The sequence below is a fragment of the Aythya marila genome (genome assembly GCF_965140915.1).
Source record: "Aythya marila genome assembly, chromosome: 18".
Classification (NCBI taxonomy): domain Eukaryota; kingdom Metazoa; phylum Chordata; class Aves; order Anseriformes; family Anatidae; genus Aythya; species Aythya marila.
This window is the reverse complement of record NC_139059.1, coordinates 9,391,824-9,419,476: the sequence shown is the minus strand read 5'-3', so window position 1 is coordinate 9,419,476 and position 27,653 is coordinate 9,391,824. Positions and strand designations below refer to the sequence as shown.

At 51.0% G+C, this 27,653-nt stretch overlaps 3 protein-coding genes and 1 long non-coding RNA gene across 4 annotated transcripts; 2 read left to right on the top strand and 2 right to left on the bottom strand.

Moving 5' to 3' along the window:
• Positions 1–1,153: 1,153 nt before the first annotated feature.
• Positions 1,154–3,669, top strand: MRPL58 (mitochondrial ribosomal protein L58). The gene is made up of 6 exons (XM_082774773.1): positions 1,154–1,337; positions 1,594–1,633; positions 2,098–2,157; positions 2,808–2,890; positions 2,996–3,165; positions 3,441–3,669. The coding sequence occupies exons 1-6, from the start codon at positions 1,170–1,172 to the stop codon at positions 3,523–3,525; spliced, it is 606 nt and encodes a 201-aa protein (XP_082630899.1). The 5' UTR covers positions 1,154–1,169; the 3' UTR covers positions 3,526–3,669.
• A 10,276-nt stretch (positions 3,670–13,945) lies between these two features.
• On the bottom strand, positions 13,946–16,632 carry ATP5PD (ATP synthase peripheral stalk subunit d; the record flags this gene model as incomplete). The annotated part of the gene is made up of 6 exons (XM_082774804.1): positions 13,946–14,146; positions 14,281–14,343; positions 14,657–14,728; positions 15,550–15,646; positions 16,147–16,275; positions 16,493–16,632. 6 exons carry the CDS (start codon positions 16,630–16,632, stop codon positions 14,015–14,017), a joined length of 633 nt encoding a protein of 210 aa, XP_082630930.1. The 3' UTR covers positions 13,946–14,014.
• On the top strand, positions 16,631–26,115 carry KCTD2 (potassium channel tetramerization domain containing 2; the record flags this gene model as incomplete). The annotated part of the gene is made up of 6 exons (XM_082774801.1): positions 16,631–16,900; positions 17,843–17,951; positions 18,491–18,582; positions 19,262–19,357; positions 20,532–20,657; positions 22,975–26,115. 6 exons carry the CDS (start codon positions 16,631–16,633, stop codon positions 23,002–23,004), a joined length of 723 nt encoding a protein of 240 aa, XP_082630927.1. The 3' UTR covers positions 23,005–26,115.
• LOC309885156 lies at positions 17,965–21,316 on the bottom strand. The gene is made up of 4 exons (XR_014318734.1): positions 21,197–21,316; positions 20,969–21,072; positions 18,603–18,784; positions 17,965–18,443 (listed from the first exon to the last, which is right to left on the bottom strand). It is a non-coding gene; the product is annotated as an uncharacterized lncRNA (long non-coding RNA).
• Positions 26,116–27,653: the final 1,538 nt, after the last annotated feature.

Here is a 27,653-nt window from a genome sequence, read left to right as displayed (position 1 = left end):
AATCATCCAAGTGGAGATCATTCTGCTTTTTACAAGGGCTCTTTGGACACCTGCACCAGCCAACAGAGTAGGAGTGCAGCAAAGCCAGAGAAGTGCCCTTGCAGACAGCTCTCGCTTCAGCTGCGTGACCTTCAAGCTCCTTCCTCAGCCCCTCTGCGCACTGCTCACGGACACCTTTCTTGGCATGAGATAGCAGCACAATGATAATGCTGGCATGTTTAACAACAGTTGGTAAAATGACTCATCCTGCTTTGGATGTTTTACCCATCCCTCTGGCTACAAGTCACAAACATTTACCTGTTCCCTGTTTGAAATTAAGGTCACCAGATGGCGTGAGCCGTCTCTGACAGCTCCGTTTTTTTCCTTCAAGCATTCCATTTTTGTCTGAGTTTGGTTGGCTGCAGAACCCATTCCTTTCCTACAGGAAAACCCAGAGCAGAACCCATTCCTTTCCTACAGGCCTGTGGCGTGACACCAGAGATGGGATTAAAACAAAGCACGGGGCTGTGACCAGCACACATTGGCGCTGCCCAACCCACCACACTGCACTCCTGGGGTCTCCGTTTCCACCTTTGGCACCCAGCTGGGATCCCCTCACGCCACACTGCCTCCGTCAGCTTTAAACACCCACCTTGACTTCGCCCCCAGGTTTCGGCAGATTGTCAGCTCCTGTCAAAACACCAGCCCCAGCACAGCCCCAGCCCTGCTCCCAGCACCTCCCAGACACCAGAAATAGCAGCTCCTGCCTGTGGAGCACAAACCCTCCTCACCAACCCCCCGTGACGGCTCCGACAGCAACCAGCCGAAGCCTTCCCACGAGCCCACACCTCCCTGCACCCCCTTCCCCTTAGCACCTCATGCAGAGGCAGAAATATGCAGGTTTATAGCAACACACCTAGAAATAAACCAGCCTCCAGTAACATATACATGTGTATTTTTGCTCCTGTATATACAGTACGCTCCTGCGCCCCGAGGAGCTGACAGCAGCCACCCCGAGGTGCCCAGATCTGCCCCTGGCCCTGCCTCCCCCCCACCCCAAACCCCAAACCCCCAGCCCCCAACCCTCTCCCCCCAGCCCCAGGGCGGCCCCTCCCGTGCCCGGAACTCGGCTTGGCGCGGGGGCGGTTTCCGCGGGGCCGCCTTTTCACGGTTGCACCGCGGCGGCCAAGATGGCGGCGCGCAGCCTGCGGGCCCTGTACCGGCCGCGGCTGCTGGCGGCCGGCTTCTCGCGGCGGGCGGCTGCCGGGGCCGAGTTCCGGAGCGCCTACAGCCTGGACAAGCTCTACCCGCCGCGGGGGGGCGGCGGCGGCGACACCGGAGACACCGGGAGCGTCCCGGCGAGTTGGGGGCACGAAGGGGGGGCGGTGGAAGAGGAGCGGGGGGTGTGGCCTAAAGGGTGGGGGAGTGGCCTAAAGGCGGGGGGGCGGGGCCTAAAGGGCGGGACGCGTGGTGGGTGGGGCTTGGCTCGGTGGGCGGGGCCTGCGCCGCCTGAGGCAGGTTCCCCCCAGAGGCTTTGGGGTCCCCCTGAGGCGGCCCCACAGCAGCCCCTGACCCCCTCTGCCAGCCCCTGACGCCCCCCGATGCCGTTTCCAGGAGCAGGAGGCCAAGCCGCCGGCCCTCGACATCCCCATGGGTGAGTGTCCCGGCCCCACGCGCCTCAAGGGTGGGTGCTGGGGGTGTGAGGGTTCCCCCAGGGCGGTCGTTGGTGGGAGCTGGGGGTGCCCGGCGGTGTGGGGAGGTGCCCGTGGTTGTGGTCTGAGGTGTTTGTTGCCTGTGGAAGCTGCAATGTGGCCCAGAGGGACAGAGTTGGTTGTGGGCTCCCACGCAGGCTTTAAGAGCATCAAGAAATTACCCATTTTTACCATCCTTACAATGTAGAATAGAAACATGCATAAAAGGTAACTTTAACAGACTTCTCTGTTTCCAACCCCAAAAACAGCCTGCATGCAAGATGCAGAGCTAAGCGTGAAGCAAACACACCGCCGAGTAACAGGCTTCCTTCAGCCCCACACGCAGTGTTTTGGGGTACCCCTGTTCTTCCCACTGTGCTGACGGGTCGGTGTCCCTCCTCCTCACGTCGCTGCTCTTCTCTTCCAGACCGACTGACTGTATCCTACTGCCGGAGCAGCGGCCCTGGTGGGCAGAACGTTAATAAAGGTACAAAAGGGCTTCTCTGACTTAAGACTCAGTCTGTACCCAAGCATGAAACTAGTTTCTCTCTATATTTGTGGTGTAATAGTAGGAGCTTGAAATTAAAGAGCGCCTTTGTGCTGCCTGATGTTAACTTTTTCATTATTACTCTACATTTTTAGCACAACTTCTAAGTCTTCACATTGCCTGACACCAGAGGTAGCATATTTGGTTCTTCTAGAAGCACTCCTCATGGGGTCATTGCTGCTACATGTGCCACAGGAAACATCAGTTCTGTCTAATCTGTTGTCATTAATCATACAATAAGCCACCTGGATTCTTAAACTTTCCTATGCAACAATCTGTTGGCTTAATTCAAATAACGAAGCAAAAAATACTTCTTGTTCTGCACTTGCCGTTAAAACAAAGTAGGTAGTAACTGGTAATAGCATTAAATCTCGTAGTGTATAGAAATGCAAATACCATGAAAAAGTCTCCATAAAAGTTGTCTTTTGGAATGGAATGTAATAAAAGTAGCAAGAAAAAAATGTGATCCTTCAGGTAATGCATACTAGAATCATCATATGTTCAAAGCCAGCGGTGAGCAGACTGAATTACCTCATAAATCTTGGGAAGTCAAACCATTATGTTGAAAAAGGTCCTGTTTTTCCTCCCAGTGAATACTAAGGCAGAAGTCAGGTTCCACCTGGCATCAGCAGACTGGATCCCAGAAGCTGTGAGACAAAAAATGGCATCTATGGTAACTACCCTCTCCCTTCCAACCACTTTCTGAATTTCACTATTTCAGCCAAAACATGACAGATAGAACAGTTTCAGTGATCACATCATGCTTTTCCCTCCTCAGCACAAAAATAAGATAAACCGAGCTGGTGAGCTGATTGTGAACTCTGAGGAGAGTCGCTACCAAATGAGGAATCTGGCGATTTGCTTAGAAAAAATCAGAGTCATGGTCACAGAGGCTACTGAGAAGCCGAAGGTGGTGTCTAAGGAGACTGCACAGGAGCTCATAGCCAGGTATTGTTATCGAGATGGCCTTTATTTGATACAGGTTCAGACTTTTAACGTGACTTGGTAACAGGTACTCATTTGGATTTTCTTTAAAAAAAAAAAAAAAAAAAAAAAAAAAACTGGTCCACCGGACCTTAACTGCTTTCTCAGGTAACATCCCAAGAACAAGGACTGTTTTTCTGCCTGAGGACATCTGAATCTATATTGTAGCTGTGCTCACAGTTGAGTATTTATTTAAAGGCTTTCCTTGTACACTAAAAAACCTTTTCATTGTGTTTCAGGGTGGAAAAAATGAACCGTGAACGATTAAGACAGAAAAAGATACACTCGAATATAAAACAGAGCAGGAAGGCAGATTTCGACTGAGAACAGCGGAGATGGAAGTCCTTGGCACACCACCATTTTAAGAAATATTGTTGGCAGCTGAAGATGATACTAAACTTATGAGCTGGATTGAATAAAACCTGTCCAAAAATGTAAATAAAAATAATAAACATCTTTTGAACCTAAGGATACACTGCAATAGTGTCTTTGTGTCCTCCATCCGGTCCTGTGAAGCTTTATGAGAGCACCCCCTGCTGCTGAACATGCAGTAGATTTGGGGGAAAGAAAAGGAAGAGTAAAAACATTCTAACCACAGATTTAAATAACAGAGTGTTTAGTCTCACCTTGATTAGTTAATTTTTTTCCCCCCTAACAGCATAGAAAGATGTCACTTTGACAAGTTAACCTAAAGCCATGGCAGGAATTGGGCTGGAGGCAATTGCTTTTAGCACTTGAAGACAGAAACCATCTTTTAAGTATGGGAGTTTTTTAAGTATGGGAGTTTTCTGGCGTGTGAAACCCCATCAAGCCTCAGACCACATCTTACAAGCTTCAAGACTGAACCTTAGTGTGGAGTCCTCCTGAAGCTACTGTGTTCTGTTTAAGCAGAGGACTGCGTCCTCTTGGTGTAATCCTTGTACATTGCCACCACTGGATTATGTGGTGGTGTATAAAACTAGGAAAGTCTTCATAAAAGCACTGAAATTATGCTTTTTTTCCCTGTTTTGCAGGGCCCCAGTGGCCTAATGGATAAGGCACTGGCCTTCTAAGTCAGGGATTGTGGGTTCGAGTCCCACCTGGGGTGAAGAGAGGTAGAGTAATGTTTTAGGAAAGGAAAAAAAAAAAATCCCTGAGATGGCTGCACCCATCCCACCTCTGTGCCCCCCCCCGCCCAGTGATGGGAGCAAAGATACCAACAAATTCCCTGCAGGGGAAGGGGCAGCCACCAGTGCCCCCTCCCACAGGTAAAGGGCTCTGCAGCCCCGGTCTCTCCAAGCCAGGATTTGGGGGGTGACACCTCCAGGTGAGTATTGCCGCCTCGGGAGCACGGGAGGCATTTCCATTTTGGAGGAGCAGAACAATCCCGTACAAAACCTTCCTCCCAGCCCAGATTCTGTGCGTTTAACAGATCAGGAGCCCTGCTCCTTTCCCCATCCCCCTGTACCTTGCCCGAGGGAGCGGGGTTGAGAGCAGGGAGACAGAAAAGGAGTCGGGAGCCGCAGCCTTGCACCCCCAGGGCAGGTTTTGGGGTGCCGGGAGGGGAAAAGATCCACCCCAGATGGGACTCGAACCCACAATCCCTGGCTTAGGAGGCCAGTGCCTTATCCATTAGGCCACTGGGGCTGCCCAAAATCCCTCTCCCGGTGCCCTGAGTTAACTCTCTGCTGGCCGGACGGGAGCACGGCCCCATGGGGGGGTCCCGCAGAGCCCCGGGGAACGGGGCCCGTTTGATCCCGGCCCCCCCCGCAATAAAACAGAAAAGCACGCGGGGAGGGGGAGGCTCGGCGGGGGGGTGGTTTTTTTAGCTTTTGTCCCGCCCCAGTGGCCTAATGGACAAGGCACTGGCCTCCTAAGCCAGGGATTGTGGGTTCGAGTCCCACCTGGGGTAAAAAAAATAATAAAAAAATAATAATAATAAAAAAAAACATTTACAACCCCCCCATGGACACAATGCGAGTGTTTTCTCTCCCTTTCTGCAGCAAGGCCCTGCTAGGAGGGGACGATGTCCCGTCCTCCTGCCCCCAAACGGCCCCATAAATCACCGGCCCTCCCCGCAGCAGCTCGCACAGCCCCGGGGCTGAGCCCTCGCCCCTTTTATCCGCCCCAAAATCGGCCCCAGCTGCGGCTCAGCCCCGCTGCCACCCCCCCGGGATGGGGCTGCAGAGGGTTTCGGGGGTGTTGCCCCACCGGGAAGGGGGGAAAAGGGTCCCTGGGGAATCGGCAGGGCAGATGCTGCCCCCAAAATTGCTCCAGCGGGGGCACCTGGCCTCGAGTCGTGCCCCTCTCGCCCCTAGGATGCCCTCACCGGGGGCAATTCAAGGGCTCTGGGGTCTCTTCTGGCCCTGTAAAACAACCACGAAGGGACTCGAACCCTCAATCTTCTGATCCGAAGTCAGACGCCTTATCCATTAGGCCACGTGGTCCCCCGTGCCCCCCGTTTGGGGACACCGGCACACACCGAGGGGGTCCCCCCATGGTCCTGCCACCCCCCAGCACCCCCCAAATCCCCACCCCAGCATGGCCCCGCTACAACGTGACACCGGGATGCGATGAGCAACACCACGGGCATCTCGAAGCTCCTGCTTCCTCCTGCACTCTCCTCGTGGTCCTGCTTCGCTCTTCCCCCAAACCTCTTTCTCATCGGATCCTAAAAAGGTAACCCCAAAAGCTGCAGGGCAGGGCGGGTGTTTTAACAATCTCCTGCACCCGCAAGAGGTTTACCTCTCCTGCACCCACAGGCTTTACCTGTCCCTACAAAGGGTTTACCTCTTTATTTATTTATTATTTTATTTATTGTTTTATTATTTTATTTATTTATCATTTCATTTAATTATTTATTATTTTATTATTATATTTATTTATCATTTTATTTATTTATTATTTTTTATTTATCATTTTATTTATTTATTATTTTTTTTATTCATTGTTTTATTCTTTTATTTATTTATTATCTTTTTCCCGGGGGCGGGGGCTCCGCGCCAGCTGTGCGCTGGGGCCCGCGTGGCCTCGCGGGGAGGGCGCCCGGCTGCGGAGCTCGGAGGCGCGGGTTCGAATCCCTGCCTGGCCCCCGCCGCTCCCTTGCATCCCTGAGCAGGTCTCGTGTCCCTGCTGGTTGCTCGGGCTGTTTTATTCCCCCCTCCTGCCCCACAGCCTTTGCCTGCCGGCTGGCAAAGCAGCTCCTCAGAAGCGGCACACGTCCAGCTTTCTGCTGCTCCCAGAGGTGGGAGAGGAGAGAAACAGCAGAAATACAGCCTGGTGCCACCCACCAGAGTGACCCCATCACTCATGGAGTCACCCACACCGCACACTGAACCTGCCAGGGCCCCTCAGCATGCTGCCAGGAATATCCCAGCGTGACTTCCAGGAGAAGAATACAGGAGAACACTGCACAGAGGAAGCCATGAGGTCTCCTTGTTCCTGAAACAGAAGCCCCCAGGAGCCATCGGATGCTGTTCAAACTCTGGGAAGGACACAAAGCTCAGCCTGCTTTCAGTCACCCTGGTCCCAGGCAATGCCAGCCCATGGTGAGGGCCAGCTCTCAGGGCGTGCTGCTTCCCCGGAGCAGAGCCAGATCCTCCCGCACCTAGCGGAGAGAAATGACTTGGAAAGAAACTTCGCTTTAGGTTTTGCTGCTGGGATATCACGCCTGGCTGCACCACCTGCTCCTGGATGAGGTGTCCACCTTCACACCAAAGCCTGGGGTGCTTTGCAGCAGCTCCTCGTCGCTTCCCTTTCTCGTGAGATCTCAGCTTGGATCACTGGCCAGGAGCACAAATCTCCTGATCCAGGCAGTACCACCCGCACGCCTTGGCTGTTGTTGGCGCAGCAAAAAAGCCTGGAGCTGCTGCGTGGATCTCGCTGCCCCCAAAAGTCCTCCCGGTCCTCCTCTTACCCCCTGCATTCCCTCTGTGGGCACCCCCTTTACAAACTGTCTGCAGAGGGTGCGCTCAGCCGGGCCCCTTCAGCAGCTTTCCTTTATTCTGCCTGCAGAGCCCAGTTCTGGGCGCTCCCATCGCATCCATCTCCTTAATTAATTTAGGGGGATGGGAAATTCCTCCTCCCCACCCACTGCCCGCCTCTACCAGCACGCCTGGGAGTGCAGCACCGAAACGGGGAGAAAAAAAAAAAAAAAAAGAAAAAAAAAAAAAAGAAAAAAAAGACTGGAAGCACCCAAAAAGCTCACCCCAGATGGGACTCGAACCCACAATCCCTGGCTTAGGAGGCCAGTGCCTTATCCATTAGGCCACTGGGGCTGCACAGGGGGCCTGTCCCCGCCCGGCTGAACGGCCCCAACCCACAGCGGGTGGCAAAGGGGCTGTGGGATGCGTGGGTGCCCCCACGGAGGACATGGGGACACAGGGGGACACGGGGACACGCGCGGCCTCGCCTCACTCTGCCCCCGCCACGCATCCCCCGGTGGGATGGGGAAAGTGGGGAGCAGCCGGGAACCCCCCGGGGGGGGCGAGGAAAAGGGGAAATGGGGTGTGGGGGCACCAACCCGCGTGGGATCCGTGCCCTGAGGGGTGAAGGAAGGGGGAAAGAGGGAGAGCGACGGGAAAAAAAGGGAAAGGCGACCACGAAGGGACTCGAACCCTCAATCTTCTGATCCGAAGTCAGACGCCTTATCCATTAGGCCACGCGGTCGCTGCCTCTGCAGCCCCTGCTGATGCCGCCAACCCCCAGCATCACCCACTGCGACCCCCTTCTGCGTCCTGCCTCCCTCCTGCCTGCCCTCCAGCCTTCCTTCCTTCCATCCTTCTTTCCCTCTGCCCTTCCTTCCTCCCGTCCTGCCTTCCCTCTGTTCTTCATTCCATCCTTCCTTCCTTCCCTCCATCCTTCTGCCCTCCCTTTCCTCCCTCCCTCCGTCCTTCCCCTCCTTCGTGCCCTGGAAGCCGCAGAAGATCCGGGGGCCCCACGAGGAGGGCTGATGGATGAGACCGAGACACCCTGCAAAAGGCAAACGGGGTACGCCTGTTCCCCAGCTGACACCGCAGGGGGGGCTGAAACCCTCTGAGAGGACCCCGTGGGGTCCATGCACAAGGGGGGGGATGTCAAAAGCTGCCAGAGCTGGGACAGACTCACAGCTCCGGTCCTCTCACATCCCACCTGCTGCTGGGGGATGTACGGGATTTCTGGAGGACAAGTCCCAGCACCGCTCTGTGGGGTCACTGTCGTTAGCTCCGACCACCAACACCCCCCGGCCCCACTGGAAGCACACAGATCACCCCCTCCCCATGCCCCTTCGGTCTGATTCCACCCCTGTCCTGTTTTGCACCTGCTTCCCTCCTCCTGTCCCACACAACCAGAGGCCACAGGGCTCGGGTGCCACCTCCGACATCGCAGGAGATTGGGATTTTCCAAGCACACATTCACCGGGGCTGTTCCCCCAAAAGGGAACCATCACTTCGAGTGCCTGAAGGCATCACTAGAACCACAGCAGGAGAAATAGGCAGCAGCAGAGAGGAGGAGGACTGAAGGCGAGGCAGATGGAGACGGGAAACAAAAAATCTGAGACCTTCAGCTTAACTCTGAGGACCTGGAGCAGCATCTCAAGAGCACAGGAGATCAGCAAGGAGGTGGAAACGGAAAATCAGCGGGTGCAAAAAAGGCTCAGTGCTTTAGGAACTGGGGACACGCTCTAATGCCCCACACCCTGGGCTGCTACGGGGCAGGACCAGGCTGCAGGGGGAGCAGCCTCTCCTCCACCCCCCCGCACACCCCTGGTGGCACACAGGCACCAATTCCCGTTCCATTTCTGTGGGGTTGCAGCAGCCTCTGAGCCCTGTAAATGAGAGAAGATTTGCTCTTGAGTGGCTCTGGCTCCTAGCCTCCTCTCTGTGGAGATGAGTCCTTTCTTTCCCTCTCCCTCAAATTGTTGGATTTTTTGTTTAATGACCTTCCGATTCCCTCACCACAACTAAAGACCACTCCCAAGAGCCCGCTGAGTGCATAAATCCATTAGCAAAGCCTCCCTCCCAGTGCAAATATAGAGTCCGGCTTCTGTTTACAAAATACCCATCCCTCATTAATAAATACCAAATCAACTTCCACATCACAAGTGACGTGCCCTGGGCCATCCGTAAGGGACTCAGTGCCATTCGCCTCCTTATTTGGAAGCAGGAGAAGATGCAGCGAGCTTTTATAGCTATCCTCACCCTTTCTCTTGGGACAGGTAAGTTAATGAGGGCTGGAAAAGCTTTAAGGACCTCTGTTCTGGTCTGTTTGAGAAGGGATTTGCCTGGGTTATTGACGCTTTCCATACCCACAGCTCCATACCCTCTCTCTCCTGGTACATCTCTCGTCCACAGGTTGAGACCTCTCCTGATCCTTTTCTGATTCCAGTGGATTTTTTCCCAGCAGGGGCCGCTCCCAGGTACATCTGCACGTACTACGATGTCATCGAGCACCTGAACATCACCTCCCACAGCAAGCTGCACGCGCACATCCTGCCAAAGACGAACTGGAAGGAGCCTCTGGAAGTGAACATGGATTTCATGCTGATCGCTATTCTCTCTGTGGTAAGGACGCAAAGCTCCTCTCGAGTCTTTACAGCCCAGAAATGTGCGATTGCCGGGTCGAAGCCTGAGTTTTCTGCGAGGCAGGGCTGGGCCAGCAGGGCTACAGGTATGAGAATCAACCTCTTCCACTTCAGCTGCCTGCTGCTTGAAAGCATTTGGGGAAGATCTGGAGGATTTTCTCTCTTCTTCTAGGAAAAAGCTGGAAAGCAGGCCCAGGCAAACGGCCTGCTTTAGACCAGGCTCTAGGAAGAACTGCACGGAGTGCCTTAACTGAGCATTTCGGACAGGATTGCAAAGCACCGGTCTGTTAACATCAACACCTGTATTTTTCAAACCATGGGATCTGCTGCTTCACCCTGCTCTTCAGTTGTAGGACCAAGACCCTCGACCTCTCCTCCTGAGCCGGGTTTCCACAATCCTGCTGCAGGGGCAACAGTGGAGAGCTCCTGGGCTCTGCACAGGAGGTAGCTAAGAAAAATCAGCTAAATCTCTCCCATTTTGTTTCTCTAGGCTGAAAAGCTGCAGACGGTCACTTTTTATTTCGTGCTGAGCTTGGTAGGTTCCTTCAGACCGTTCCTCTCCTGTGACACCCAGCACGGCTGCTGGGGCTGAGCCCAGCACTCATCTCTCTCCTGCACCTTCTTCCCCCAGGAGTGGAAGAACGCCTTTGTGACTTGGGACCCGCAGGATTTCTGCAACATCTCCAAAATTGTTCTGCCAATGGACTCCTATTGGTCGCCCCCCATCTTCATTTTAGAACGGTAGGTCCTCCTTTCCTTTTTATCCACTGGCTCAAGAAAAATACCGTGGATGTAAACTGTTAATAATGTTGTGGGAAATGGGATAAACTTGTTTGGGTAAAAGCTGTTCCTGTAAGCTAAGTGTAACCAGGAACCTCGTGACTTGTCATACTGGGAAGAGTTTATACAAAGCACTTTGTGGCTTGGTAATGTTGTAGCATCTCCAGAAACACCCCACCTAGGCTGTAGTTAAACCTGAAGAACCATCAGGGACAAGTGCTGTAGCAGAATGAAATTACCCTTAGCAGTTTTTATAAGATACCAGGTAGATCCCTTTGGATCTAATAGAGGGTTGGGCACAGCCACAACAAGATCTTTGGCTGCAGGGGGGAAGGATGGGGAGGCAGCACAGCAAAGAGCCAGCCAGTGAGCCCTTACCCCAAGTACGAGTGGGAAGCACAAGCCCCAGGTTTCCTCTCCTTGTTGCTCTCCTGCACACTGCTACATCCCATGGCTGTGTGACTGCATGGAGCCACCCCAAAAGGATGCCTACAGCCCAGGCTTTTGTGGGATTTAGGAGCATCGCAGCATCCTGGAGCTCCGTCACTCCCCATCTTTGTTTCCTCCAGGGTGAACGAACAGAAGTCGGACTTGGAGTACATGGTTGTCATGCACAACGGCACCTTCAACACAAGCCAGCCCTTCCAGGTTACCTTAACGTGCAGCCTGATGATCCTCAAGTTCCCCTTCGACACCCAGACGTGCAACATAAGCATCGCTTCATTTCTCTACCCAGGTACAGTGGCAAGCTAAGTTTTACCACAACAGGGCTAAATCTGCAGAAGGGATAGACAAGGTAGGCCCTGGCTGGCCCTCGGTTCCCTTAGCACCACACACTGCTAGGGGAGTGCTATTTCAGGGCTCCAAACTGCAATCAGAGTCCATCCCAAGAGGAAAGGCTGAAAAATAAGCAGAAGTGCCATAAAATCCCCCAAGGTGCCATCTGCAAATGACCCACCAGGTTTCCCCTCTGGTCCACGTTCGCAGAGGTGCAGCCAAGTCTCTGCACTGCAGTCCTTTTAAATTTCTCCCTCATGGACTAAGAAACCACAGCAGTGCAAGAACCATTGCCTTTCCCCATCTGCATACACCCTTGGTTGGGAGAGAAAAGGAGAAGAAATAACTAATTTTTTATAGAAAACTAAATTCTGCATCTTCTCCCCTTCTCCCCCCTCCCCCTTGCCCAAGCAGTAACAGACCTGGTCATGAAAATCAAACGGACGCCAGCTGAGATGATGAAAAACAGCCAGAGTTACTTCCTAACTGATGGAGAATGGAAGTTCACCAACCTGAGCATCGGTGAATACAGAGAAAGGTTGGATGACGAAGAATATCCAGTGATCACCTACAAGGTACTGCAGTACATTCATATTATGTTGTACCAGTATAAAAAAAATAAATAAATAAAAAATGAAACCAGATGGCTTTTCACGTTAGGGAATGAGCAGTCACTCAACACAGCACATTATCTCTTACCTACATTTCTTTCACCTTCCTCGACAGATTTCCATGGAGAGACGACCGACTCTGTATGTTCTGAACCTGATCCTGCCCACCTGCGCCCTGTACCTGCTCGATATGGCTGTGCTGTTTGGACCTAGCTCCCTCGAGGAGAAAATCAGCTTCCAGATTTCCATCATCCTGGGCAGCTCCATGTTGGCCGTGATTCTCAACAACATGCTTCCTACTTCCTCCAACGAACCACCCATAATAGGTATCCACCTCAACCAAATAAAGACTAACAGATTTTTACACAAAAAGAAAGGCTACCGGGCATTTATGGACCCATAAATGATACCAGTAACAGCTGAATTTTATTATTTTGCTGGAAACAGCAATTTCCCCCTTCCTCACAACCCAAGTGAACACAGGCAGGATTACAGATTCAAGAAAATGGTGCCAATTAACAAATGTTTTCTTTGTTTTCCTCTTGTTCTGCAGTGATTTTCTTCTTAGGCACCTTCCTGTTAATGATCATGGCTGTGTTAGACACCTTCTTCCTGCTGCACCAGCAGCACAAATCCCTACGCTTAGACAAGGCTCTCGGAACCATCCAGCAAGGTAAATAAAGTAAAATAAAATAAATTCGGAGCCAAGTAGTCCAGGTTAGCTGAACTTCAGGTTGGAGTGAGGGCGGGTTTCCTCTGGGCAACCAGTGCCCCAGGTGGGTCTCGGGAGTCATTCACAACCGCGCTGCTCTGACATCTGTTCTTTGCAGGCGTGCACACCAAGCTGGCAACGACAGAGGCCAACAACCAGGCCACGAAGCACCTCGCCAAGAAGAGTCAGGAAAAAGGGCAGCAAGCCAAGCCCCACTGGAAACCACAGGAGCAGGACCCCGTTCTGCCAGTCCTGGAGAAGGTGCTTCTCTACAGTCACTTATTCTTGTCACTCTTTTTTTTTGCTGTTATTTCTATAAAATGGAGCAGCTAGGGGCCAGCTCTGTGTTACGCTCATTCAGTCGTTCTCAATTTTATTGTTTCTAATCCCTCCACTGTCTTGTTTTTTTCTCCTGCTTGATTCATAGAACTGCAGATGTTTCAGTTGCCTAAATTTAAAAAAAAAAAAAAAAAAAAAAAAAAAAAAAAAAAAAAACAGGGCATAAGACGGGCATGGTTCCTGCTGTGTACTCTAGTTCAGTAAAACTACACATGTTCTTGCAGTACCTGTACAAAACAGTAGTGGAATCAGGGGACAGAACCTTCCTTCCATCGGACAGTAATTCTTACCACAACCACACGCCCCTTACGATAGGAAAAGGGAATTAATGTCCTTTTTTGTCATGGAGATGTTTCCGTTCTGAGGAAAGGTGGTTAAGAGTTCCACCTTCGGTAATTAAATAAATCAATGCAAGTACAAAGCCTCTGTTGTATTGTTTTTGTGATTACTGAGGTCTGCATCATTCAGAAATCCGAGACAGAGAACAGTAGGATAACCAGAATTAACGTGGTGAAGTTTTTCAATATCAAACTTCTGAACCTATTCTCATTTACAAACCTTCAAATCCTACTGCAGTTGACTCCACCATCTCAACTAGCAAGCCCCAGACCACTGCCCACGAAACTGAGGGATACCTCCCGCTGCACCACAGATCACTGCTGAATACAAATCCTTTTGTGGTGCTGGAGTGTAAATCCATTTCCTGAGCAAGAACTCATCCGCAAAGGCTTCAAACAAGCAGGAGCTCGATACTGATCTACATTCCCAGCACCGCGTGGTTACAACGGGGAACGGACGGCTTGCTTGCGTTACAGATGCTGCACCAGGTTTTATCGTCAGGTTCTGGGATCTCGGTGCTTGCTACAGAAATCAAGTCTGCAGGTAAACGAGAGAACCCAGGAACACCAGCCCCTTTGCACACCCACCTACAGTTCTGCATTTCCCAACACCTTGCAACCCCATATCTAAGATTTGAGCCACAGACAGGAGGGGGAATACTTTATTTAGATCACAGAATCTGACAGTCGTTAGACAAACCGCTTCCAGACCAGCTTACAGATCAGCAATCGGTCTGTGAGGCCAGAACGGGTTCTTCTCCATATCCAGTTTGGTTTCAGGGAAGGCTTCAGCCATGTCTTCATTTGTCATTTGTTCAAAGGGAATCATGCTTTTGAGCTTCTGAAGCTTGAAGAAGGAGCAGAGACAAAAGTGTTACAAGTCACTTCTCAGCAGGAAAGAGCAAAGCACACAGAGGACAGAACAAGGTGTAAGCCAGGCAGGATTCAAGAGAATATTCAGCAAACAACACCCAGACTTACGTGCTGTTCGTACTGGGCAATCCGAGCTTTGGAAGCTTGCACATACTCGGCGGTGTTCTTTGCCTGCAGGACAGCAAAGGACATGGGGAACACGGTTATGCTCAAGGAAGACAAGCCCACACACTGAGTTTGCAGTCAAATTTAGTATCCTGACACTAGGTAAACCAACAAAATCTTGATCAAACCCCAAACAGCCAAACCCTCCCCAGCGCAGAGATGATCTTGCTGAGCCAGAAGCCTGCAAAGACCAGAGCTGTGCTCCGTCTCAGGCTGCCCTGCCTAGGCAGACAACCACGTGGAACACACCTTCCTTCTTGCCCCTTCCCAGCAGAGGTCAGAGACAAGCCCAACATCTGGGCACAGCGTCAATACTTACAGCTTCCTGCTCCTGGGCATCAATCTTAGCAGTTTGCGTGTCCACTGGTTCAGGAACCTTCAGTGCACTGAACTGTAAATTGAAGGAGAAATCTTTAAATGGTTTGTTTGCTTGAAATAATCCTTCACACCAAGGTCACTCTCCCCAGCAGCAGGAGGGTGTTCCCTTCTTTCTTCCTAAGACACTCTCACAAGTGTGAGTTAACGAGCTTTCTAAAACTGATCCCTGCAGCTTGAACGTGTACTTCCCAGGCAGCACTGCTCACCGGGATGCTTCAAGCAACCTTTTCTGAAGTGCGCAGCATCACCAGGGCACACAATGCTCTTACGTTCATCACAGCACTACGCAGAGCAAAGCACAGCATCATGAGGAAGCAAGGAAGTCAGACTCCTCAGACACATCCCGTCACAGGCAGATTTTCCCCAAGACAAAGTTTCCAGATCCAGCTGAGGTCTGTGGGCCCTTGCAGTCTCGCAGCAGCCAGTTTCCCTACGGCCAGCGGCAGCGTGTGACCTTCAGCAGGAGCCTCTCCTGTTCCTGGGGGTACGGCAACCCCTGCAGGCACCAGCCAGCCCTGCACTTCCCCTAGCCAGACCTGTGCTTGTCACCAACCGTTTGCTCCAGGAGAGGCATCACCTGAGCTCACTCCTGCAGGCAAAAGGCTGTTATCAAGTTTTCCTCCACCAGCTTTCTCACCGTACAGTGCCACAGCTTTCACCCTAACAGTCAGCACCGAAGTGACCTCCTCAAGGTGAGCAACACCAACTGCAGGGCACGAAGCAAGGGAACCTACCAGAACTAGAAACACCTCAATTCTGGCATTTCCCACTCCAAGACATTCCCCATACAGGCCTCTGAAGAAAAGCAACGCGCAGGCTGACAGAGGTACTGACCTTCTTCTGGAACTCGTCCACCATGCCAGCCTTCGCAATGGCAGCCTTGTAGTGAGCCCAGTCGATGGTGGGGGGCTTCTCCGGCAGGCTGGCCAGCCTAAGGGGACAGGGGACAGCAGTCACCTCACGCTGTCATTTGCTCTCTGCCACAATTACTTTTCAGAGAGTTAACAGAGCCTGCTGAGCTTAATTGCAAATGTCTCCGGGTCTCTTGTTAATAACAAAGAGCCAGCCCTGCAGATTCCCCCACCTTTGAAACAGATTTCTCTGTATGGCCAAGGCAAACTCAGTCTGCGGCCCTGCTGCCGGCAGCACCTGGATGCAGCCCGTGCAGGAGAGTTGGGCGGTTTTCACCACGCTAACTCAGTGTCAGGCAGCGACACCACCTGCAGCAGCCCCCACACACCACGCAGGGGACGCCAAAGCACCTGACAAAACCCATCCATTTTCTGTCTTGAAAACAACCCATTTTAACATCCCCTGGAGCATTTTGTAACACCATAATTACAGCCACCAGCTCAAGCCGGGCCCGCAGTAGCTGCACAACCCAGCGAGGCTTCGAGTGGCCGCCGAAGGGGGCGCGGGGCCGGCACTCACCGTGCTGACAGCGCGTCGCTGCGGGTCTTCAGGGCGTTGAACATGGCCCGCTGGTTGGCCGGCACCCGCTCGGCGAAGGCGGCCCAGTCGATGGCCTTGAGAGCAGCTCTGCGGCCCGCCATGCTGCGCCTAAGGGACAGGGGGAGGGTAGCGGCTGGGGGGGGGGGCCGGGACAAGGCCCAGAACCGGGAGGGGGAGACCTGGGACTGGGGAGGGAGCTCGGGAGGGACCGGGGGGGGACACGGGACAGGGCCCGGGACCAGGGGTCGCTGAGGGGGTGCTGAGGGGGCGCTGGGGGCCCCCCCGGCGGCGCCCGCTGCCCTCAGCCCCCCCCGGCCCCGCTCACCTTGAGCCGCGCCCGCCGTCCCCTGCCAAGCAACGCGCCGGAAGTCCCGCCCCCTCCCCTCCGGTTCCGGTTCCGCCCGCGGTGCCCCGGAAGCGGCGGGCGGCGATGGCGGCGGGGCGGCGCTGAGCGGGGCCGGGCATGGCGGAGCTGGCGGCGGCCGAGGGGCCCCCCCGGGGCCGCACCCCCAGCCCCGGCCCCGCGCCGGTTGCCGGGGGGGTCCCGGGACCGCCCAGCCCCCGTTCGGCCGCTCCGGGGGCTTCGGGAGCGGCCCCGGCCGCCTCCAAGTGGGTGCGGCTGAACGTGGGCGGCACGTACTTCGTCAGCACCCGGCAGACGCTGTGCAGGGAGCCCAAATCCTTCCTCTGCCGCCTCTGCTGCCAGGACGGGCCCGAGCTGGGCTCCGACAAGGTGAGGGGGCGGCGGCGGGGCCGGTGTTGGAGCCCCCGCCGGTTACCGCGAAGGGTTGGCAGGGGGTTGGTGTTCGTAGCTGCGGGGCACGGTGAGGGCTGTGCAGGTGGCTGGGGGTTGTGGGATCCACCACAGGAAGGTGAAACCTCCTTGGAACAAAACCTCCTCGTGGCCACAGCCATCACTGCCCTCAGCAAACAAAGGAGGTGAGCACAGAGTCATTAAAGTCAGAGAAGCCCTCCAAGATCTGGTCCAGCCCTCCCCCTGCCACCCACATCACCCCCAAGACCTCACGTTTTGTTGTCGCTTTAAAGCAGCCTGCGTGGCCGGTCAGACGTTGCTCTAGGGAGATGATGTGGCAGCCTCCTGCACAGCCTCTGTCAGCCCTTCCAGGCTGGTTCGGGAGATGCTTTCAGTCATGAGCTGTTGGTGAGCTGATGACATTAGTTGTTGTATGCCAGCCTGCCAGACACCGCTCAGAGACAGGGCTGGTATGCTGTAATTTGCATTTTTAGTAGTAGAAAGAAAAACAAATGCTTCCTTTAAAGTTTATCATATGTTGTTTACCAGAACTGGAAATGCAATTTTTTCTAGATAAACTAGTCTGGAAAACAAGATCAGACAGCATGAACACCAGGTTTGTGTTTTTATTATTGCAGCGAAGAAAAACTGCTAAGTGCTGCTTTTCCCTTTGGTTATATGAACTCTGTTCATAGAAGTACTTCACGTGAGGCATCTGCCAGCACCATCAAGCTGCAACAGTTGTAGCTGGGTTCAGGTACTGAAAAAAATGTTGGATAAAGCCTGGGGTCACTAATTCAACCTTTACAGGCAAAGGAGTCTGTGTTCTCATAGAAAAACTGTTCTATTTGTCATTTTTAAATGAAATTGTTTCTAGTACCATTTAACTCTGCCTGCTTCCTTCCTGTGCACACTCTACAGGATGAGACAGGCGCATATCTCATCGATAGAGACCCCACCTATTTTGGCCCAATACTGAACTACCTCCGCCACGGGAAGCTTATCATAAACAAGGAGCTCGCAGAAGAAGGTAAGAGAAAAAACTTCCCAGCGGTACTGCTAGCCTTCAGTTTCCCAGAAGGATTCTCGTTAAAAGGGATTAAATCATTAGATCCTGCATCCTCCTGGAAGCAGAGGCCTCTAGTTTATGGTACAGCCCATCACTGCTCTGCTTAACACAAAGGCTTCTGGCAGCAGAGCAAATGATCTGATAGAACAGCTCTTCTCCCCCCACAGACAGCAGTAACAGCAGCTCTGCAGGAGCAGGCAGCTTTGGTGACTTCCCCTTAGAGAGGGAACACCGCAGAGATTGTGCCATGAGGTTTCTGATAAGCCCAAGGAAAGGGGGATGATCTTTAAGTACCCTGTAATTCCCCAAAGGAGGTGACAGCTGCCTTCTAGCCTGGAAATGTGAGATCAGCAGCAGTCATATTCAGCGCCCGAGGATTTGCTTACACGTGGGTGAGGTTTGGAGTCAGCAGCAGGTGTTGCATCCTTGTAGCTGAATCATCTTCACTCCGCCCTGCATAAAGGAGCAGAATTTGTCTCTGCTTTTTGTTCCCTTCTTAGGGGTCCTGGAAGAAGCCGAGTTCTACAATATCGCATCTCTCGTGCGACTGGTGAAGGAGCGGATACGGGATAACGAGAACAGAACCTCTCAAGTAATGCACATGATATTTACGTTCTGAAGTCAGTCGGTTTCTGTAGCGTAGTAGGACATGTGGCTGCAGGCACTTCCAGTAGCAGTTTTTAGCTTAGTTGTCTTTAACAGCAGGAACCCTTGTTTTTAGTGAGATCCAAGGCACAGCTAGGAACAAGTATCCATTACGGCTTCACAAGAACAGGCCGGTCTTCTGGTTAACGCTGCAGGGAAAGGCAATGAACGGTTAAATAAGAGGGACTGGGAGCAAAGATGGGGAATTATGAACCAAAACACACAGCTTCAGGAGGTAAAGAATAGTTCAGTTCTTCTCCAAACTGTTTTCTGCCCTGTACGGTTGTCCTTTTGTGGCCATTTTTCCTGTTACTGATACTAACATACTCAGGAGATTCAATTTCAGAAGGGAAACATTCTCAAAAAGCAGTAAATGGCTTTGAAAACAAAAGTGTTGCTTTCAGTTGCATTTAGGCACCTGGAAGGCTTTTAAGAGAAGGGTACCAACTGTACGTGCCCGTTTTAGAATTGGATAGTCACAAAAATAAAACTTCAGTCCATGTGGCTCAGCCTTCCTCAAATAAGGCAGAGCAGGACACTCCATTAATTTAGGCTAATTAGTTTCCTTGCTTGATACCAGTGCAACAATTATTAAACTCCTACTTGTTTTTTTCTCCATGCTTTAGGGACCTGTGAAGCACGTGTACAGAGTCCTGCAGTGCCAAGAGGAGGAGCTCACGCAGATGGTGTCCACGATGTCTGATGGGTGGAAATTTGAACAGGTACCCATAAGCAGGCTGACTCGAGCAGCCGTCTGGTTTTGTAGGATAATAAAAAAAGGAAATACATTCTTCCACCCACCCATGATTCAGTAGTTTGGGAAATCTACCAAAATACCATGCATTTGTTGAGTAAACAGTGGTGAGTGGTGTGAAGTGTCCAACAGCTGAAAGGTCAAGGCAGCAGGGGAACAAAAAAAAAAAAAAAAAGAGTTTCGTGTGGCTATCTTTCGTCTTTAACACAAACAAAATCTATTAACTGTATGTCAGGTCAGTAATGACAGCCCCCAAGTCTTGCTACAGCAAAACTATATCAGTAGTCATCTGTCTGGGAAAGCTGCTGACTGCATATGCCCCATAAACATGAAGCTCTCTTAAAATCCATGACAACGTGGAAGCTAGGGTGCACACCACACATTAAAGTTTCCTGGATATACACAGCTGATAAGAACCACATTGCTCTCTTCAGATTTTTTAGGTTTACTATCTGGAAAGCAGAACAGAGTTGTAAAAGACAGATTAGCGCTGCACTCTAGGATGTCCTTTTAATGTAATAATGATAAATATGAGACAGATGGGATTTCTTGGATCGAGTCCAGACCTCTCATAACAGTAATATAACAATCCTATTTATGCAGATACCAAATTCCATCCCGATGGCTCCTATGCAAAGAGTGGTGCCAGTTTGCTACGCGTCCCTTAGTTAATCTAACATTTGCCTGTGGTAAGGAATTGCCTTTCCAGTTTTTATACATCAAAGTCAGAAGGCCAGATTTGAGACAAGTTCAACACAGACATACAGTCTGCATCAGGAAGCCTGGACCAAGAGTCTGCACTGCCCTGCCCTTATCTGAATGAGGCATTATATATTGCAAAGCCTGATGCATTTATTTTTATTCTTTCTGCCCTCAGTGATGGGGAAATGTGTTCACCATTACAGATTTCTTCGTGAGGCTCCAGGTGCCACTAGAGGGCTCTGGAGCTTTTCTCAGTCTGCCTTTCAAAGGCACCGGAAAGCCTGTGACACAGGAGGGTGCTGGAAGGGGTTTGGCTTGTTGACACTTCAGGTCAGAACAGGTCTCCCTGGCCAGCTGTAGCTCACAAAGCAATTGCAGGAATAAAGCAAAAAGTCAAGACTTGTTGATGGTCCTTACCTTGGCTGTCTCCTGTTGCACAGCTAATCAGCATTGGATCTTCCTATAACTACGGAAACGAAGACCAGGCAGAATTCCTCTGTGTTGTGTCCAGGGAACTCAACAATTCCACCAACGGCATTGTCAAAGAGCCCAGTGAGAAGGCAAAGGTAAGGCATCTGCTCAGGCCTATTGACTTGGATCCTCCCGTGCTAAGAAGAACCCTTCTGACACCAGCAGATCCATAATTTGTGGTAGCAGTTCTGTGTACCAGCTTGCCTATTTCCCCCCGTGTGCATGAGCTTACCTTACTAAAAGATTTCGTGGCTTATTGTACATTTCAAATTAAGGAAGTTCCAGCTGAATGTGAAAGGGAAGTTCTGGTAGAACACGGGGGCACTTCTTTAACGTGACAGAGCACTGGAACAGGTCACCCAGAGAGGTTGTGGAGTCTCCTTCTCTGGAGACACTCAAAACCCACCTGGCTACCATCCTGCACAATAGGCTCTAGGTGATCCTGCTCGGCAGAGGGGTTGGACTGGATGATCTTCAGAGCTCCCCTCCAACCTCGGCCACTTTGTAATTCTGTAAGAAAGAAAAAATATAGGAAAGACTTGAAAAAGGAGGACATCATAGCAATGACTGTTGAGATTGGTCACGTTTTGTGGTTGAAGCATACTGTAGGGAAAAGACAGACACTTTTTCCTACCTCAGTCCATTTTTCCCCAGAAACTGAAGTTTATATTCTTAACTCCTGGAAGGCAGCTAAGCACGGTTTCTAGAGAAGGGTCTCAGTTTTAACCAGCTTGCCATTCATTACAGTAACATACATAGGGTACTGAGGGAACTGGCAGAGGAGCTGGCCAAGCCACTGTCCATCATTTATCAACAGTCCTGGCTATCGGGGGAGGTCCCAATCGACTGGCGGCTAGCAAACGTGACGCCCATCTACAAGAAGGGCCGGAGGGCAGACCCGGGAAACTACAGGCCTGTCAGTTTGACCTCAGTGCCAGGAAAGCTCATGGAGCAGATCCTCCTGAGAGTCATCATGCAGCACTTGAAGGGGAAGCAGGCGATCAGGCCCAGTCAGCATGGGTTTATGAAAGGCAGGTCATGCCTGACGAACCTGATCTCCTTCTATGACAGAGTGACGCGCTGGGTGGATGAGGGAAAGGCTGTGGATGTGGTCTACCTTGACTTCAGCAAGGCTTTTGACACTGTTTCCCACAGCATTCTCCTCAAGAAACTGGCTGCTCTTGGCTTGGACTGGCGCACGCTTCGTTGGGTTAGAAACTGGCTGGATAGCCGGGCCCAAAGAGTCGTGGTGAATGGAGCCAAGTCCAGTTGGAGGCCAGTCACTAGTGGCGTCCCCCAGGGCTCGGTGCTGGGGCCGGTCCTCTTTAATATCTTCATCGATGATCTGGATGAGGGCATTGAGTGCACCCTCAGTAAGTTCGCAGATGACACCAAGTTAGGTGCGTGTGTCAATCTGCTTGAGGGTAGGAAAGCTCTGCAGGAGGATCTGGATAGGCTGCACCGATGGGCTGAGGTCAACTGCATGAAGTTTAACAAGGCCAAGTGCCGGGTCCTGCACCTGGGGCGCAATAACCCCAAGCAGAGCTACAGACTGGGAGAGGAATGGTTGGAAAGCTGCCATGCAGAGAAGGACCTGGGAGTGATGGTGGATAGTCGGCTGAATATGAGCCAGCAGTGTGCTCAGGTGGCCAAGAAAGCCAACGGCATCCTGGCTTGTATTAGGAACAGCGTGACCAGCAGGGCTAGGGAGGTGATCGTCCCCCTGTACTCAGCTCTGGTGAGGCCGCACCTCGAGTACTGTGTTCAGTTTTGGGCCCCTCGCTACAAGAAGGACATCGAGGTGCTTGAGCGGGTGCAGAGAAGGGCGACGAAGCTGGTGAGGGGCCTGGAGAACAAGTCCTACGAGGAGCGGCTGAGGGAGCTGGGCTTGTTCAGCCTGGAGAAGAGGAGGCTCAGGGGCGACCTTATCGCTCTTTTTAGGTACCTCAAGGGAGGCTGTAGCGAGGTGGGGGTTGGCCTGTTCTCCCACGTGCCTGGTGACAGGACGAGGGGGAATGGGTTTAAGTTGAGCCAGGGGAGTTTTAGGTTAGATGTTAGGAAGAACTTCACTGAAAGGGTTGTGAGGCACTGGAACAGGCTGCCCAGGGAAGTGGTGGAGTCACCATCCCTGGAAGTCTTCAAAAGACGTTTAGATGTAGAGCTTAGGGATATGGTTTAGTGGAGGGCTGTTAGCGTTAGGTTGGAGGTTGGACTCGATGACCTTGAGGTCTCTTCCAACCTAGGAAATTCTGTGATTCTGTGATAAAAGCCAGCAAGGTGCTCTCATTCCTTCTCTTGTTAGTCCATCTTGCCTTTGTAAAACTTTGCAAAAAAAAAAAAAAAAAAAAAAAGATTCGAAACAAGAACTTACGCATCTGAAGTTGTCTAAATTATTATTTACTTATTTTTCAGATTCTTCAAGAGCGAGGATCCCGGATGTAATTCAAGTGTCTACTCCTCTAAAAATCCCAGATGTCAAAAGGGCAATCTAGCTGGGCAGAGCATCTCTCCGCAGTGCAACCTTGCCCCTGTACAGTAACCAAGCTAACACAAAGCCGAGCCTGTCCTGCCAATGGCGAGTACTTCTGGTCAGAACCAAAGGCTTCCCTCCTTCTCTGGAAACCAAGAAAAGAAGAGACTCTTCCAGTTGGATAGTCCTTTCTACAAGTATCCATTTTATTTTCTTGGCCAGCGCTGTATTGAATTTTTCCAACAATGGCTGGGCTGGATTCCCAGATGGAGCCTTTGCAAAGGTTGCTCAGGTCCCCAGGCCCTCATAGTCAGTCCCACCTTGCACAGGCTGCCACGGGTGGGAGGATCTGTTTGAGCTGTGCCATTTCTTGCACCCAGGTCTACCACCACCAGAAAAGTGCAAGGACCTTGCAACGCTCCCCCTCCTGATCAGCCACCCCCCCACACACAGATCAGAACAGGGTTTTAAAAGGAGGAACAAAGCAACCACTTGTAAAAAGAAAAACACTTTTTTCATTCTTGCTTTGTATTTGTTCCTTGTTCCATTCCTAAGAGCTGAGTTTAGATACTAAGGGGAGGGGAGTTGTGTGTACATCCAACGTGGGTCATGCTGTTAATGCTATTACGTATGGGCTCCTGACATTTTCCAAAGCCCATTGCTTCTCATGCATAAAGAGACCCGTGTTCACCCAGAGTGGTGGTAGAATAATAGTTCTGTCCTGTACGCTTCTCTGTTGAAGAAGAGTGGCAACATCTTTTCCCCTTTGCTACCTTGCCATGACCATATCTTAGCCTGGTGCAAAGTCACAAGGTTAGGGACTTGTGGCTGCCAAGTTCAGCTTTGCCTTGTTTGTCTCCAGCAGCATGAGCTCCGCTGCCTTCCTTCTCACCAGAGTACTTAGGGCAGAATTTCTTTTGTACTGTAGCAAGCAGGTAGGTCTGTTTTCACCCACGAGATTCTTTGCGGAAGAGATCCCCTATTTACACCCAATGATTTATCTGCAGCCCCCTCGTACCCACCTTCAAGAGACCACCTCAAATTACAGAGGGGCATCACAGAGCTGGGGAGGGGTGGTGTTGGTGAAAAGTTGCCAAACTGTTGTAATGTTTCTTGTCCAAAGTGGCGTATCGACTTCTGTGACTTTTTTTTTTTGGAATGCCTTGGATGGATGTGCAAAATGTTTGTTTGTGCCTCTGGAATCTAATCTTAGCCAAACTGCAGTCACTGCTTCTCCTCTGTTAACCTGTGCCATCCCTAACCAAGGGCATGTCCCTCCTTGTCTGGTAAATGGAATTTCTTAGGAATTCACTGCTGCATGTTTTTCTCCTTTCATCCTGGACTGTTCTTTGTAGCCTAAGTGTCCTGGTATTTGGGTCTTTTGAGTCAAGTCCCAAACTGACAGTAAACGCAAAGCTTCAGAGATGCTGGAATTCACAGACATTGCTCAGAGCAGGTGATTCTCAGTAAAGTATCAGAAAATTCCTCACCTGGACTGAGGAGCCGGGCTTCTTCCTGGAGGAATTCAGCTACCTGTGGTCTCCTTTAAGTGTTAAGATAGAAACAGGCGTTTCCCACCTGATCACTTACTGCTGGCAGGGCTACCCTCAAGGGTAGCAGAACATTACTAAAGGTCTGACAGCCAGTTCAGCAGCAAAGGCACTGAGCAACACTGCTGCACTTGGCCTCTTTTCAGTCCTTCTGTATGTACACTGACCTGGCCTTTCCCATCCTTCTTTGCCAATATACCTCCTCCTCTGGAGGTTCTGCCTCCTTCTCAAGAGTGACTGGTCAATACTCTGTGCTAGTTTAATCCTGGTAACAAGAGGCCATGCCAAACGTCTTTGAATTCACATCGTGTCAGTTACAGGCTGTTGAAACGCCGCTGGCTTGCCATCATGCTGAGCAGCCAGCTCTTCTTCTCTCCATCTTCCCTGTTTATAATGTATTGAGATGGTATTGGTGTGATTAGACCACACGCCTTGGCTGGGCCTAAATAACACTGTGATGTGTATAGATATCTCTCCTCTGTCAGTATCTCGTAGCCTCAGTCATTGTCCATCTGTGGTCACAGCTGAGAAATCCAGAAGTGCATGTATGCAAGTTAACAGCCTAAAAAGCCCTCTGACTCTCACATTCATCTGTCTTCTCTCCCTTCCTTGGAGGAGGGAGTCTCCAGGAACTGGTCAAGAAATAGCAAACTAAAGGCAACAGGAACTGCTTGAGCCGCATTTGTCACATCAGTGCCAGCTGAGCACCTTCCTGTTCAAACCGTGGAGCTCACAGCAATGCTAGCGATCGTGTGAAGGGAGACGTTCTGTCCAGTACAGCTCGAGTAAATAAAATACCTCGTTGCTTCTTTTGTATCTCCAAAAGCACCATACATGTTGAAGCCCACCAGAAGACTGCCTGATGCAAGAGCGATACCATCACTCTCCCCACCGAGCCAGAGAGAGCCTAAGAACTACCACTACCAGTTGAGTGGAATGGTTGTTTAACCGATACACAGGACAGACTATCAGCGTTGCATCTTGGTTCTCCAGGGGAAGATTGAAGTCCCCTTGGCTTCAATTGCGTGGTCTTTCAGTGCAACAAAAAGAGTTAACAGTAGGAAAATGATCTGGTTGTTACTGGACACTCAACTTCTTGTGCGATATTTAGGACCAGGCATGAAATCCATCCCAGAAGGTCCATTCCCAGCGGAGGATTTCTTCGCTGACTGTGCTAAGTCACCTTTGCCCTGAGACCAGGGGCTGGTCTCAGCATTATGCACAAGTTGCATCCCTTCTGTGCTCAAGACAGGGCTTCTCCTTCTGTTGCCTTTCACTCAGTCACAACTATATAAAAACCATCACTGAATTAAGAATAAATTTGTCCCATTCACTCTTAAAAAGAAATAGCATGTTGTGAGTAGGGTGAGTGAGCAAGGGTAGAGCTACTGGATATCCAAGAGTGCTTGCATCTCTTGGGAAGGTTCACTTGAGAGCATTAATCCTAGGAACAGAGAGCATGACCTTTTTTTTTTTTTTTTTTTTTTTTTTTTACACTTTCCCAGTGGCCTAAATTGTTCCATTATGGCAAGACTGGAAATAACCTCTTGAAGTGTCTTTGTTTCTGCACATTTTTAAAAATAGATTTTCTCAGGGGTGACTGAGTGGGCTGAGGCCAAGGGGGCATGGTTCGCTGCAGGGTGACGGGACTGAGCAGCTCCCCAGTCCTGCAGCTGGGCCATGGGCTCCTCCCCTCAGGTTTGCCTGCAAACCCGGAGGTTTTGTACAGTTTGTCACGTGTCAGTGCCCTTTGCTACTGTTTCTCTTTGTTTATTAAATGTGTTTGAATAACACTTGAGATGCTGTGATTTTTTTTTTTTTTCAAATAAAGATTCTGAAATGGGTTTGAAAAGTTTGAAGAAACAGTCTGCAGCCTGCTGCTTTCTTTGCATCCATTTGCAACTTTCCACAGCAACACTACGTTATAGGGGAAGAAACAAACTAGGAACCTGCATCTGGCTCCAATTCATTTATAACACTGATTTGCCAAGAGGAAAATCCAATTAGATTTAAGAATCCTTCTTGGTTACTTTCAGAGAACAAAGGCAAAAATCAAAGCACTTCTCTGATTTTCTCTTACACAAAAGAATCTGAACTACGTACATTTTACCACTTCCACTGACACCCACAAACAAGCAGGTTGTTAATACAAGCATTAAACATGAGCCTCTAAGAAAGGACAAGGATTATTATGTCTTTTCATTTGCTAAACCTGTACTTGACTGCTCCAGCATGCATGGCAGAAAGGTCTGATGGTTTGGCAGCTTTGCCCCTTCCTGTCTCACAAAAGGCCTTCACTGAACATCTGCAGAAGCTTGCAAACAACTCCCTGCCTTCCCACTCAAGGCCAAAGATAGAGCATTCTTGCCATCACCAAGACAAAAGCAGAACAAACATGAAAGGGAAAAAAGAGGAAAAACAAAATAAAACACAATTACAGTTTAAGAGCTTCCCCTTGTGTTCTGAGCCTGCAACTGTTTGCTGGGAGAGAAAATGCCCCGGGCATGTAGAATTTGATCTGAAACCCTGGAGGGCATTTTAAACATTTGATCTACCTCCACCCTGAACGCAGCCTTCCCGTGTGTGTCTTTAGCAAGACAGGGGATTAGCTGGGATTCAGATTTCCTGTTTACAGAGCACTGCAACTCAAAAACGTGTGAAACAGAAGTGCCAGGGGATGGGCGAGCAGCAGGGAGGTCAGGAGACAAAACCTTCAAGCTTTGGTGATGCTGAATTGTAGATAATGGTGCCCATTCCTCCTCAATACAGGGGTGGGAAAGGAGGAGGAGCAAAGATGTAAGTGAAGAATGGGTGAAGATGAAGTTACTTTGGACCACAAATAGCTGTTGCCTGCTGCAGCTGCTCTGAAGGCTGCCCCGGGCACGCTCCCTGCTTCCAGTTCTTCCCACTGTGGCAGAAGCCCCAAAGCAAGGAGCAGGGAAGGGCTGGCACATCCCCAACCTGGGGTTTAATACTGGAGCTATGTGAGATGAGACATTCTCTCCCCCATGACACCACAAAAGAGAGCTTAATGGCATGCAGGAGAAAGCAGAAAGCACAGCTGAGCCACC

Excerpts from the sequence above, each read along its gene's own strand:
- MRPL58 (XM_082774773.1), top strand. The coding sequence starts at position 1,170 with ATGGCGGCGCGCAGCCTGCGGGCCCTGTACCGGCCGCGGCTGCTGGCG. Across the intron at positions 1,338-1,593 it reads GAGACACCGGGAGCGTCCCG|GAGCAGGAGGCCAAGCCGCC; the intron begins GCGAGTTGGGGG and ends TGCCGTTTCCAG. Across the intron at positions 3,166-3,440 it reads GCACAGGAGCTCATAGCCAG|GGTGGAAAAAATGAACCGTG; the intron begins GTATTGTTATCG and ends ATTGTGTTTCAG.